The following is a 12438-nucleotide window of genomic DNA, read 5'->3' on the forward strand; positions in this document are numbered from 1 at the left end:
TGTCAACATTTAAGTAATAACACCACACAGGCATTAATAAACACCTAATGGATCAGATTATGTAAAAAACTCAATTTTGACAAAAATGGAGATGGAACCTTATAATTCTAACGTCACGCAGTGCAGAAAGCTATGTGCAAAGGACTGAGTCTGTGCCTTGATTCCCATACTCACTGCCATCTCACACAAAGGACCACAAATAGATAGTGCATCTTATCATCTGACTCATCATTGACAGACAGAGAGTTACTGTAGCTACATTAGATATGTATATATATATATAGATATATGATATCTAGGCGATCTTGGAAAGGCCATTCTTCCTCATGGTCTCGATGAAGGGAATCATGCACTTGTCAGATCCCATAAACCGGTAGGTGACCACGTTAGATTCCCATGGCAACAGCCTGCAGAAAGAAGAAGAGCAGTGACACATGTCAGAGTGCAGAAGGTTAAGTACACATGTATGCACATACATACATACACACGCCATGAGACCTGCAGTTTCATAATGAATATTATATCTAGGCCCATGCATGCGTGTGTTAATGTGCATTACTTACGCTCGGGACAGGAAGGGTAGGTATGTGAGCCGGGGGATGCACACGAGCGGCTGGTCTGTCAGGATGGCGTTCATGGCCTGCTCCACACAGTACTCAGGCTCCAGGGGAGGCAGGAGCAGCATTTCCACCTCCTCCCTGAGGGGGGCGCCAGAGAACACAATAGCATTTCAACACAACCCAGTCATCTGCAGGTGAAGAGGATTCTACAACCACACATTCAACACATGTTCAGGTGAGCAGCTTTTATATTTGTATGGTAACTTGCATCAAAAGAAAAGTGTTGGTGTCTGATTGTATGAGGTAGTTGGTGTATGATTGTATGATTGTGTGATTGTATGATTGTGTGATTGTATGAGGTAGTTGGTGTGTGATTGTGTGATTGTATGAGGTAGTTGGTGTGTGATTGTGTGATTGTATGAGGTAGTTGGTGTGTGATTGTATGATTGTATGAGGTAGTTGGTGTGTGATTGTGTGATTGTATGAGGTAGTTGGTGTGTGATTGTGTGATTGTATGAGGTAGTTGGTGTGTGATTGTGTGATTGTATGAGGTAGTTGGTGTGTGATTGTATGATTGTATGAGGTAGTTGGTGTATGATTGTATGAGGTAGTTGGTGTATGATTGTATGAGGTAGGCAAGATCAGCTTGTGGATATCAGCACATAAAAGTTTGGGTCACAATAAAAACAGTCCTCAGTCCTCAGCAGGTATAGTCTTACCGGATCTTGCAGCCATCGAACATGCCGGTGTTCACGATGTAGGGGCACACCAGGGTGGTCTTCACTCCGTCCAACTCGTCAACTAGAAGTTCATTAGCCAGAGACTCGTGGAAGCCGACCGCAGCAAACTTGCTGGCGCAGTAATCCTGCTCAGACACAGACCACTGCTGTTTACAATCACCTCAGAACACTGTCGGGTATATTTGTCTGGTATATTTGGTACAAGGCCTAGATTTATGCATTGTTTGGCACTATATTGAAAAAATCAGGTGTAGTGCTGAGGCACAAATGTGAACATTTCAAGCCTGCAAACTGTGACACTTTAAATGAATGTGCAATAACACTATGTGCAATATGACAACCCTAGTCGTCTATCTGTACAGTATAGTATAGTGTATAGTGTACATAGCCTTTATTTATGTAAACCAGCTCCTTTCCCTTCTTGTTTTTTATTTTATTTTTTCTTTCCTAGCACCAGGGGAGCCACCCCTCCTAAATGTCGTTGTTTGGTACCTGTACTATAGCAATGACAATAAAGACCATTAATTCATTCATTCATTCATTCATATACAGTATAGGTATAGTAAATGTATGATAATGATATCCATGATCAGTGGCGGACTCAGGGTGTTTGAAGGGCAGGGGGGGCGAAAAGAAAAAAAGGGCACCTACTGCACAACATGGGACCCCATCAGTGCACATGGTCAAGTTTAGACCATTGGAAGGGCACCAATAGGGCACATCCTCTAATTTTGCCACTCAAAAGGGCACTTTAGTGCGACGTTTTTCAACTGTGGGGGCACATGGTCAAGTTTAGACCATTGGAGGGGCACCAATAGGGCACGTCCTCTCAATTTCGCCACTCAAAAGGGCACTTAAGAGAGACATTTTTCAACCGTGGGGGCACCAGGAGGGGCGCTCACCCCACTGCCCCCCCCCCCCTTGAGTCCGCCAGTGCATGATATAGTATATGAAATGAGACTCTGGTCTCTCTCTGGTTCACCTCCACATGGGCGGTGCTGAACAGGCCCAGCACGCTGGCGACGGTGACGATGTGTCCGTGGTTCTGTTCCTTCATCTGGGGGAGGAAGGCCTTCACTGTCTGAGACACACACACACACACACACACACACACACACACACACACAAAGAAAGAAATGAATCAACAGACAAAACAGAAAGCTATTAGTTGACTTATCTTGTGTATGTAACACCAAGGCAGAATCCTAGCAACCATTAGTGGTTGCTGCTGCGCCTGTAACGTTTAATATTTGATGACTATCACTTTATGCTTAACAGACAGAGAATTATTTTAGATTTTTTGAGTGATTAGATTAGCGTTGTCAACAGCTCTACCCAGGCTGCTGTGTAGGCTCAATGTGAAGGAGGCTTATCCTGCATAGGGGATAATCTGGGGCGGCTGTGTCTCAGGAGGTAGAGCCGCCATCTAATGATCGCAAGGTTGGCAGATCGGCGGTTCGAGCTCCTTGGGCAAGACACTGAACCCCAAATTGCTCCCAGTGAGCGGGCCGGCGCCTTGCATGTCAGCTTGCCGCCATTGGTGTGTGAATGTGTGTGTGAATGGGTGAATGAGAGGCCGTTGTAAAGCGCTTTAGATAAAGGCATAGCTATATAAGTCAGGTCCATTTACCATTTAGCTCTACCCAGGCTGCTGTTTAGGCCTCTTACAGGTTTCTCATGTGAAGCAGCTGATCCTGCAGAGGAACAGTTCCCACAGTAAGAGGATCAGGGAGGGAATCAAGCAGCTCTGTAACTGGCTCACTGCATGTGTGGGATGTGGCTTTTCTAAGGGGATAAACATGTATTCATAATAAGTTTAATTTGTATAGCGCTTTTCCTGCAAACGTTGGAAATTAAAGCTGTACATTTTACACGTGTCACACTGTACACAATAAACTGCCCTGTAGAACTACTAGCTGACTTACCTTGGCTGGAGGTTTTCTGTAAAATGGCTCGAGTTTTCCAAACACAACAGACTTAGTTTCAGTACGTTTCAGACTTAGCTGGGTTGTTGGACATGGACTTGTTAGCGTTCTTAGCAACCATAAGGCTTCCAATTATATATCAAACTAACGATGCACACTTACTGGCTAGAAACTCCACAGCAGATATGTTAGTAATAGTGACATCACTATGAATAACCTGTCCCTAGGCCATGTCTCCATGTCCCCATGTCCCCTTTCCCCAGGCCCTGTCCCCATGTACCTAGGCCCTGTCCCCATGTCCCATGTCACAAGTCCCATGTCCCCTAGGCCCTGTCCCCCTGTCTCCATGTCCCCATGTCCTCTGTCCCCATGTCCCCTGTCCCCCCATGTCCCATAGAACCCCAGACGTCTCACCCAGAAGAGCGCGTGGCAGTTGACCTTCATCGTCCTCTCCAGCACCTCGTCGGGGCAGTCCTGCATGCGCTGCCCCGCCACCACCCCGGCGTTGTTCACCAGGACCGTGACGTCACGTCCCACCTCCTCCCTGACCTGCTCCGCGGTGCGGTACACCTCCCGCCTGTCGGTCACGTCCACCGTGTAGGGGTACGCCGTGCCCCCCTCCTCCCGCACCAGCATGGCCGTCTCCTCGTTGGCGCCGGCGTCGATGTCCCACAGCACCACCTCCGCCCCTCTCCTGGCGAACTCCAGGGCGAAGAGGCGGCCCAGCACGCCCGCCGACCCGGTGATCAGCACCAGCTCCCCGTCCACGGGCTTGGTGCGCGGCGGGAAGAAGATCCGCACGGAAGAGCGCAGGATGGAGCAGATCACGTCCAGCAGCATCATCTGCACGTCCATGAGGAACAGCATCGTTGTCCTGCGGAGGTTCTAGTGTGTTGTGAAGAATGTTCCGGATGTGAGCAGTGAAGATCTGTCTGTCCCAGTGTGGGTGTGTGAGCTAGTGTAAAAGCAGGTGAAGCAGGTCTGTTGTCTACTAGGTTTGGGAGTGTGAGAGTGTGAGAGTGTGAGAGTGTGAGAGTGCTACGGAGGCAGGCAGGCAAGCTGGTGGTTCCCTCCGTCCCTCCAGTGGTTGTGGCCAGCCTTGTGAGTTTATTTAAACTACCCTGCCTCCCAGATTAGAGGAAACAACTTGAGCCCCTGAGAAAACCATATATAGCTTGTTATTGTGAGCTTTGCAAATGTCCATATGCATTATTATTACTATTACTATAGGAGATTATATACAACAACAACAAAAACGCCCTTGTGACGGGTGTCGCCAAGCACCAGCGAGTCATGCACACATGCACACACGTTCTGGTCTTGTCCAGCTTTACATTCTTATTGGAGCGAAATCTTTAGATCACTGTCACGGAAGTCACTGAAAAGCCAACTGATCCTAATGCTGTGACGGCATTGTTGGGTGTCGCTCCACCCACACTAACACCAAAAAGAAACATAAATAAGAAAAACCCTCTTAGGTGAGAGAGAGCAGTGAACCAAACCCCCGTGGGCCTGTATGAGATGAGAATGTAATAAGCAGATTATGTATGCATGGAGTAGAGAGCTCCGTATACGTCAAAAGCAGACGCATGTGCTCGTGAGGCTTTGTGTGTGAGAACAAAACCTCTGCTGTTTACACTTAAACACTTAATCATCTCTCACGCATCTGAGGTCCAGACTGAACAAAGGGAAAACGCATTTGCCAGGAACACATGAACGCATGTGAGTCAGGTTTAAACGCTGCTAGAAGTCCAATCATTTACGTGCCTCTTTTATAAAGTGCTGCTCACAGAGAGATATTATGTTTTGGCTGTGTGGTTGATTAGGTGGTTTTATGAAATGGAACACGAGTTCCTGGAACACCACCGCCAGCGTAGCCAGAGAAGTAATTAACAGAAACGAACCCTTCCACTTCATGTGGAATGAGGTCACAACTACTACAGAGTGGCTGTTTGGCCTGACATCTGCTGAGAGAGATTTGGAAAGGGTACAAATAACTTTGTAGCAAAGCCTCAGATTGCCTTGAGACCAGCGGTGAGATCTGAGATCTGAGATCTTGGATGTAAATCAGGTGGTTTGGATCCCAGGCTGTTCTGGCAGCGGGTCATGATGCTTCCTGTGTCCCAGCCAAGCCCTTCTTCCCTGGCAGGATAGGATGGGCCTCGTAAAACATGAGTCAGCGTTTAATTATGATGTTATTGCTCTACGGCAGGGAGGTGATCACATCACACCCTCATCCTACTGCAGGCATCTTCTCTTCTGGTTTATTTTCTGGAGATTATTATATTATACATTTGCATGGAATCCAATGCAAAATGTATGATCATGCAGGTGAAATAGCAAAAGATAATGTATCTGTTCCAATGTACCCTTTTCTTTTGTTTTTTTCTCAGTTTTCATTTTTTGTTTCCTTTTTTTAAATTTTATTATTATTTTTATTTTTTATTTTTTCTCTCCCTTTTATTTTGTATGTCTATATATGAGCTCAGTTATATGATTGCCTCTCCATCAATGTACGTACTATATATACAAGTGTATGGCAATTCTGGTGAATTATTTGCTTGTATGTATATACATATATAATTATTACTATTTATTTATTTTCAAGATTTGTTTTATCTTTTTCAAAAAACTCAATATATATATATATATATAAATAAATAGCAAAAGATGCATACATCCGCATTATACATATATATACGTTACCATGCCAACATGCCTGACAGTGTTTGAGGTGACAGATTGCATTGTTTCAGTGGCCTCTAGTATAAACAGTCAGAGCTCCAACATTGGACGAAGGTTTTGCTTGGTGATGTTGTCAGAATGGGCGTTGCCGTGTGTCTCACTGTGTGTCTCACTTCTCAGGATTAATGGTTAAAGCTCTGATATAGGGAGGTGCTTGTGTGAGAGAGAGAAGTTTGTATTTAATATTTATTAGTCATTAATAATCATAAGACTCAACATCAATAAACCCTGCAGATACTGTGACCATTAGAGGCGACCATGTGACCTGCTTATCTCATGAACGGGGGGAAATCCAACTGACCTTTCATATGGTGTGTGCTGGTGGCTGCAGCTTACTGGGTGTTTATTAGAGCGTTAAATGATGAGTGTGTAGATGTATAGTACCCAGGGTACACCAGGGCCTCTATGGGGCCGCAAGGCTGCAAGGCTCGCGCTGTGGTGTGTGGAGAGGCACTGAGTCAGATTAGTGCCTGGGAATCTCTCTCTCTGTCTCTCTCTCTCTCTCTCTCTCTCTCTCTCTCTCTGTCTCTCTCTCTTTCTCTCTCTCTCTCTCTCTCTCTTTCTCTCTCTCTCTCTCTCTCTCTCTCTCTCTCTCTCTCTCTCTCTCTCTCTCTCTCTCTCTCTCTCTCTCACACACACACACACACACACACACAGGGAATGTGTAGCTCAGTACTGCTGGCTGCACTGTCCCCGGTATTGTTTTTTCTGCATGAATAGCCCGAGCCATTGGAATTTGATTAATCCTCCTTTTCACATGCTTAGGCTCCAACGGTCAGGGGAGCTGCTCGTCTAAGCCAACAGGGTTAGAGAGGAACGTCTCTGCAAGGCAAACAGGCGGTCCCCTCCTCCCATTCATGTTCCAATAGGAACGACACGACATAGGCTACTGTCCCTGTCCTTATGGAGCATTCTGTGACTGTCTGATGGATACAGACACTTATACATGTCAATATTGACACACACAGGCATGCACATAGATACATTTACCATTACCACTCATATCACATCTATAGTTAAACTTCCACTTAGCCTGCTTATCTGTAAGCTTTTCAGGTGAGCGGCGGAATCAATGGGACCTGTCGCTTTAAGAGCCAGGCGAGGTTGACATGCCAAGCTCCGACTCAAAGGCCATTCCAGCATGGGTACCCGATGGCACGTCGACCTAGGGAGTGAATGCGCAATAACGCATGAAAAGAAGACAGCGAGGACTAGGAGAAGAGCCATTTGATGTTTCTTCTAAAAGTTTGTTTGGTTGACTGACTCCGACTCCTCAAGTCATTTAATACCGTTATACAGTAAGGCCTATCTCTGTTAAGAAATATTTCGAAATAAGGACATGAACAACATTAGAAATTGATTTCCATTTCCCAATCATTTTTGGCCTTGACTTGAGAGCGCAGCGCGGAGTCAGCAGGGAGACCTCGGGGTCAGAAGTGGAGCAGGGCGCACGGCGCACAACCTCTCCTGCGCTTCCATGGCGATGCTCTCCTGCAGGAACCCCCCTGAGACCTGGACCCTCTCCTGTGTCTGTCTCCTGGCTGTCCTGGTGGCCCTGGCCGAGGCAGGGTGTCAGGATGCGGGTAAGTGCTGCTCCGGCCGGGACCCGTCGTGCGTCGGTCAGGGATGGAGAGCCGACCGCTCCTACGGGACCTGCTACTGTGACCAGGCTTGTATCTCTACCCTGGACTGCTGTCATGACTACGAGCTCGCCTGTCCAGGTAAGCAGTTCACATTCACACTTTGAGTTTTACAAAATGTCAATGGAGATTTATTTCATAATAATAGGCGAGAGTACTGTAAATACACATAACAGTTATTAAAGAATACATTGTCATTGTGGTGCATGGCCTACTATTGCATTATATTATATAATTATATTATATCTACATTCGTCAACGGCGCCTACTCGAGTTACAAGTAGGCATTCTGGTCATCCAGATGCTGTTTTCCAAATGTGATTATTGACTGTGTCTGTGTGTGTCCTGTCTGTCTGACCACAGCTGTGTGTGTCCTGTCTCTCTGACCACAGCTGTGTCTGTGTGTGTCCTGTCTGTCTGACCACAGCTGTGTGTGTCCTGTCTCTCTGACCCAGCTGTGTGTGTGTGTGTGTCCTGTCTGTCTGCCCACAGCTGTGTCCTGTGAGGTGAGTGAGTGGACCGTGTGGTCTGGCTGTGCGGAGCCGTGTAAAGCCACGGTGCGCATGCGGAGCAGGCAGGTCCTGCTGGAGGCCCGGAACGGAGGGAAGTCCTGTCCTCACCTGGAGGAGAACGCCGGCTGTGCTCAGTACCGGGACCACCAGCGGCAGTGCCGGAAATCGCTTGGTGAGGACCACCGCTAGACCCGTACCTCTACCTTTCATGAGTTTAGAATGATAAGGTTCTATCTCCGTTTAGAATGATAAGGTTCTATCTCCGTTTAGAATGATAAGGTTCTATCTCCGTTTAGAATGATAAGGTTCTATCTCCGTTTAGAATGATAAGGTTCTATCTCCGTTTAGAATGATAAGGTTCTATCTCCGTTTAGAATGATAAGGTTCTATCTCCGTTTAGAATGATAAGGTTCTATCTCCGTTTAGAATGATAAGGTTCTATCTCCGTTTAGAATGATAAGGTTCTATCTCCGTTTAGGATGATAAGGTTCTATCTCCGTTTAGAATGATAAGGTTCTATCTCCGTTTAGAATGATAAGGTTCTATCTCCGTTTAGAATGATAAGGTTCTATCTCCGTTTAGAATGATAAGGTTCTATCTCCGTTTAGAATGATAAGGTTCTATCTCCGTTTAGAATGATAAGGTTCTATCTCCGTTTAGAATGATAAGGTTCTATCTCCGTTTAGAATGATAAGGTTCTATCTCCGTTTAGGATGATAAGGTTCTATCTCCGTTTAGAATGAGAAGGTTCTATCTCCGTTTAGAATGATAAGGTTCTATCTCCGTTTAGAATGATAAGGTTCTATCTCCGTTTAGAATGATAAGGTTCTATCTCCGTTTAGAATGATAAGGTTCTATCTCCGTTTAGAATGATAAGGTTCTATCTCCGTTTAGAATGATAAGGTTCTATCTCCGTTTAGAATGATAAGGTTCTATCTCCGTTTAGAATGATAAGGTTCTATCTCCGTTTAGGATGATAAGGTTCTATCTCCGTTTAGAATGATAAGGTTCTATCTCCGTTTAGAATGATAAGGTTCTATCTCCGTTTAGAATGATAAGGTTCTATCTCCGTTTAGAATGATAAGGTTCTATCTCCGTTTAGAATGATAAGGTTCTATCTCCGTTTAGAATGATAAGGTTCTATCTCCGTTTAGAATGATAAGGTTCTATCTCCGTTTAGAATGATAAGGTTCTATCTCCGTTTAGAATGATAAGGTTCTATCTCCGTTTAGGATGATAAGGTTCTATCTCCGTTTAGAATGAGAAGGTTCTATCTCCGTTTAGAATGAGAAGGTTCTATCTCCGTTTAGAATGATAAGGTTCTATCTCCGTTTAGAATGATAAGGTTCTATCTCCGTTTAGAATGATAAGGTTCTATCTCCGTTTAGAATGATAAGGTTCTATCTCCGTTTAGAATGATAAGGTTCTATCTCCGTTTAGAATGATAAGGTTCTATCTCCGTTTAGAATGATAAGGTTCTATCTCCGTTTAGAATGATAAGGTTCTATCTCCGTTTAGGATGATAAGGTTCTATCTCCGTTTAGAATGAGAAGGTTCTATCTCCGTTTAGAATGATAAGGTTCTATCTCCGTTTAGAATGATAAGGTTCTATCTCCGTTTAGAATGATAAGGTTCTATCTCCGTTTAGAATGATAAGGTTCTATCTCCGTTTAGGGCAGTTCAGAGATATTGAGCGTCAAAGTTTTTACATTCCATTATGTTTTGTGAGATGGAACCTTTGTATTTTATTAATTACTAACTCAAAAATGTCAACATTTAAAAAAATAACACCACACAGGCGTTAATAAACACCTAATGGATCAGATTATGTAAAAAACTCAATTTTGACACAAATTGAGATAGAACCTTATAATTCTAACGTCACGCTTTGACGTAACTGTTCCTTCATGCAGTGAAAAAGCCACATGCTTACATGTTGACCTAATGTGCTGTGATTATGGGATGCTCTCTCCACAGTGCCGGCTCTCATCACTACTGGTGGCTATGGCAACGCCCGGAAGAAGAGAGACATCCCTGAGAATGCTGACGTCGCAGGGTGAGAGACCCAGTCTGTAGACCTGCATCCCATTACCTTATGTTTGTCTCTGTGAACTCTCACTCATAGTATGTTTCATTTCTGTGTGTGTGTGTGTGTGTGTCTGTGTGTGTGTGTGGTGTGCGTGCGTGCGTGTGTGCGCGCGTGTGCGCGTGTGTGTGTGTGTGTGTGTGTGTGTGGGTGCGTGTGTGCGTGTGTGCGTGCGTGTGCGTGTGTGCGTGTGCGTGTGTGTGTGTGTGTGCGTGCATGCGTGTGTGTGTGTGTGTGCGTGTGTGTGTGTGTGTGTGGAGGCAGGTACTGTGTGCAGTTCGAGCTGACCTCTCTGACCCCAGGGTGCCAGCATAGCGTGGGCCCACACACCCAGTGGATGCAGTACCTGAGGGAGGGGCACCATGTGTGTGTGGAGTGCCAGCCCCCAGCCCTCGCCGCTGGGCAGAAGCACTGCTCTGGAGACGGAGAGGAGGGCAGGGAGGAGAGGTGAGACGGGGAGCAGGGCAGGGAGGAGAGGTGAGGCTGGGAGAGGGAGGAGGGGAGATGAGAGGAGGACAGGGAGGAGAGGTGAGGCTGGGAGGAGAGGAGGACAGGGAGGAGAGGTGAGGCTGGAACAGGGAGGAGGGGAGGAGGACAGGGAGGACAGGGAGGAGAGGGGAGGGGAGGACAGGGAGGAGGAGAGATGAGAGGAGGACAGGGAGGAGGGGAGGAGGGCAGGGAGGAGAGGTGAGGCTGGGAGGAGAGGAGGACAGGGAGGAGAGGTGAGGCTGGAACAGGGAGGAGGGGAGGAGGACAGGGAGGAGAGGGGAGGGGAGGACAGGGAGGAGGAGAGATGAGACGACTACGTAATCTTGTTTGGCGAGAGTGAAGATTTCTGCCACTAGGTGGCAATCTCAGACTAGTGCCTCACAGAAACATTTGACTTTGACTGAATCACAGTTGCTCGCTCACACACTCTCTCTCTCTCTCTCTCTCTCTCTCTCTCTCTCTCTCTCTCTCTCTCTCTCTCTCTCTCTCTCTCTCTCTCTCTCTCTCTCTCTCTCTTTCTCTTTCTCTCAGGAGACAGTCTCTCCAGTGGCAGGCGGTGGGTAACCCTCGGTGTCGGGGCGTGTGGCGGCGTGTCGGGAGGCTGGACTCCTGCAACTGTCCCACAGTTCATAGCTTCCTGTTCATCTAACACTGTCAGGTCCCCGTCTACCTGTGTGGCTGTCTTATGTGTGTAACATCCATAACTAATGCCACTTGAAACAACTGTCTCTGGTCTGACTCAATGTAGCCTACCTCCATCCTTTTGTAGGTCTCTGTACTTTCTATGGTACTTTACAGTTACATGTTTCTTTGTCAGCAGCGAAAGCCCTGAATGATGTATGAAATACAAGTCGTGATGAATAACCAAACCGTTAATTAATTCGATTTATTTCATTTTCAGTCATCCAAGGGGAATGTTTTGCCTTTTTAAAAGAAATAGAAATATCTTGGGACATTGAGAGACACTTTTTACAGGACAGGTACTGGTGTGTGTCACATCATCCAGTCACAGCTCCAAAGTTACGACATGCATCGAACAGAAACATTGATACAGAAACAACAGCATAGAAAGGTAGAACAGGTAGAAATGTTTACAAAACAAACAAACCTCGAGACCTACAAACATCAGAGTAGAAGAGCTGAGAGGGAAAGTCGATGAAATCTATCTGTTTTTTTTTCTTCAGTTCCCTGGAAATTGTTGTACTTTACAATGACTGATGGCTTGGTCAGGGTCAGGGTCAATTCCTTTCAGAAGTGAAACTCCAATGATGTCATAATGTAACCTCAAGTTTAGAATTTGAACTGAAAACAACAGATGTGAAGTGGAATTCTAATTAGTATTCGGTTCTTAAGTCTGACGTCAAACGTGACGTTTAGCCATTTCCGGGTCCAAACCAGAAATTCCCTGCACCAGAGTACCAGTGTACTACAGCGGTAGAATGACAGTTCAATAGTTTTTTAGACTGGGATCTATTCATACAACAAGGGACACGGCAGCACTTTCCCGTTTTTCCCCTATTGTCAGGGTCTTTGAGCCTCGGAAAAGCGCTATACAAATATAATGAATTATTATTATTACTGAGGCATTTTGAAGAGAGCGCCTCAGCCAACGTTGGACCCGGAAACACGTCACGACTTAACAACCGAACAGTATTATAATGTTGTGATAGAATGTGTTAAAGAGGTCCTCCCATACAACTGGATATAATCTGCGGTGTTTATCTGCTCCATCTGAGTTCAC

The 12438-nt window shown here is 45.9% G+C and overlaps 2 protein-coding genes across 2 annotated transcripts; one reads left to right on the top strand and one right to left on the bottom strand.

Annotated features, from left to right (window-relative positions):
* Positions 1 to 295: 295 nt before the first annotated feature.
* rdh20 (retinol dehydrogenase 20) lies at positions 296 to 4092 on the bottom strand (the record flags this gene model as incomplete). Its single annotated transcript, XM_080545755.1, has 5 exons — positions 296 to 407; positions 564 to 698; positions 1280 to 1425; positions 2283 to 2381; positions 3640 to 4092. 5 exons carry the CDS (start codon positions 4090 to 4092, stop codon positions 296 to 298), a joined length of 945 nt encoding a protein of 314 aa, XP_080401881.1.
* Positions 4093 to 7447: 3355 nt separating this feature from the next.
* Positions 7448 to 11346, top strand: LOC308170902 (somatomedin-B and thrombospondin type-1 domain-containing protein; the record flags this gene model as incomplete). Its single annotated transcript, XM_080545756.1, has 5 exons — positions 7448 to 7691; positions 8103 to 8294; positions 10100 to 10178; positions 10473 to 10655; positions 11229 to 11346. 5 exons carry the CDS (start codon positions 7448 to 7450, stop codon positions 11344 to 11346), a joined length of 816 nt encoding a protein of 271 aa, XP_080401882.1.
* Positions 11347 to 12438: the final 1092 nt, after the last annotated feature.

This window comes from Nansenia antarctica (genome assembly GCF_963989245.1).
Source record: "Nansenia antarctica genome assembly, chromosome: 15".
NCBI classification, from domain to species: Eukaryota; Metazoa; Chordata; class Actinopteri; order Argentiniformes; family Microstomatidae; genus Nansenia; species Nansenia antarctica.